Consider the following 1,892-nt stretch of genomic DNA (forward strand, 5'->3'; position numbering starts at 1 on the left):
TGCTGACAGCCCAAGAGGTGGGGCTGTATCAGCCCAGCCCCAAATGCACAACAAATTAACCCTAGGGAACACAAGTTCTCTAAGGCACTCTAAAACAGAGGGCAATCATCTGATACCTCATTTGAGGAGGCTTAATTTTTCGTGCAATCGGCCACTTTAAAAGCATTCTGCAGCAAGCACATGTGTCACGGTACAGCAATAGAGCACTTCCAGGGGCCTTATTGCATGAAAAATTTAACTTCTGTCTGCATCCCAGGTGATCAGGTATTTGCCTGAGATGCAAGAAAATCAGGTTCAGATCCCTGCCCTGAATTAGCAGATTGTATAGAGCTGTCACATATCGGGGGTCAGTGATCTGACCGTCAGGATATTGGCTGTGCTGTAATGAGGCCACTCTCTGGTTTCATGAGAAACTGGTTTTATAAGATGAACTGGTAGAATTTTTAGTGAAACCAATACCTTCCCACAAACATTTCAGTTCTGGGAATTCAGTATTTTGGAGCAGTGGGGAAGAAGAGAGAACTATTTTGTTCGGAAAAGCCTGATCACCTCTTGAGCTTACCTGGGCCAGTTACTAGAGAGGCTCCTTTTTTCTGGATCAAAATACTTTCACTGGTTTCTGCTAACCTTTAGAACAGTTGGGGAGTGTGGAGGGGGGGGGGGAAAACAGTGAACAAATGGCTAAAATACCAATTATTCCTCTATTTATCATTTAATTATTTAAAAGAATCAATATAAACAAAGCATTATGAAAAGGAATATCAACTTAAATTATTATTTGAAATTTTACATCATGTTAAAGCCACAACAAAAGATTTGCTTTAAGCACATTGAAAAGATTTTTCTTAAGTAGCTGCCTTTTGGTGTGGTATTTCTTCTCTGTCACAGGATGTTCCTTGATTGTAGAAACTATTTAAGCTATGGCCACAGGTCTGATGCAGGCTGCTCCCAGTTCTCTCCCATAATCCACTTTAAACTGAAATTTTTGAAATACTCCAGACGGTGGCTGTTGGTGAGAAACAGATAGAGAGTTGTAATTTGTAAGTAAAGAACAAGTCTCACAATAACACAATATTCACTTTAATAATACACTTTTAAATTAACTCTTATTCCAAAAATGGGTTGTGATCAAAACACAATAGCTGGAGCTACAATTCTGAGTACATAGTCATTTGTGGGTAGAAATACTGTAGGTGCTATTAAAATCTTGATAGTTTACTACACAGGTTTTTAACCTTTTTTAACAACTGTACCCCTTCTCTCTGAAAGTTCCAGCTCAAGTACCCCTTTACATTTTTTTTTTCTTATTTTTAAGGTGGTGGGGAGGGAGCAAGTGAAGCTGGGGCTTCACAGCCAGGGCAGAAAGTGGGACAGAGCTGCAAGCAGCTCGATCAGGGGGCATGGAAAGGTGGTGGCAGTTCCTGCTGCTGCATGCACCCCAGGAGGGCATGGGGCGAGGGCATGCTGGCCCTGAAGTGGGGGAGGGAGTGGGGCAGGGGCTGTCCAGCCAGGGCAGGGCACAGGACTGAGCCACACAGGGGGTGGCTCCCACAGCTATGTGCACCCCTGGGAGGGCACAGGGACATGTGCCCCCTGATCTCAGTGGGGGAGGGAGGGCTGCCACTGCGGACTGGGGCCAGTGCCAGGCTGTTTCCAGGGGGGGCTGGGCTGGGCTGAGCTGTGCTGCACTTGGGGTGGGCAGTGGCAGTGCTGGGAGAGGGCTATGGGAGGGCTGCAGCAAATTCTGGAGTGGCTACAGCCCCCCCATAGCCTCTTCCCAGCACCGCTGCTGCTGCCCACCCCAAATGCAGCCCAGCCCAGCTCCCGCCAGGAAGAGCCCAGTGCAGCTCTCCCAGCACACTCCCAGGGTGTGAGCAGTGGCGGGGGGCACC

The 1,892-nt window shown here is 47.3% G+C and overlaps 1 protein-coding gene across 2 annotated transcripts in view; it reads right to left on the reverse strand.

Annotated features, from left to right (window-relative positions):
* Positions 1–756: 756 nt before the first annotated feature.
* CUNH4orf33 (chromosome unknown C4orf33 homolog) overlaps positions 757–1,892 on the reverse strand; it is a 54,833-nt gene continuing 53,697 nt past the window's right edge. For both annotated transcript variants that reach the window (XM_006015609.2, XM_014520379.2), the window contains exon 12: positions 757–1,006. In XM_006015609.2, the coding sequence (XP_006015671.1) occupies positions 919–1,006 (88 nt within the window). In that variant the 3' untranslated portion in view covers positions 757–918. The remainder of the gene's footprint in view (positions 1,007–1,892) is intronic.

Source organism: Alligator sinensis, unplaced genomic scaffold (assembly GCF_000455745.1).
Source record: "Alligator sinensis unplaced genomic scaffold, ASM45574v1 scaffold150_1, whole genome shotgun sequence".
Lineage (NCBI taxonomy): Eukaryota > Metazoa > Chordata > Crocodylia > Alligatoridae > Alligator > Alligator sinensis.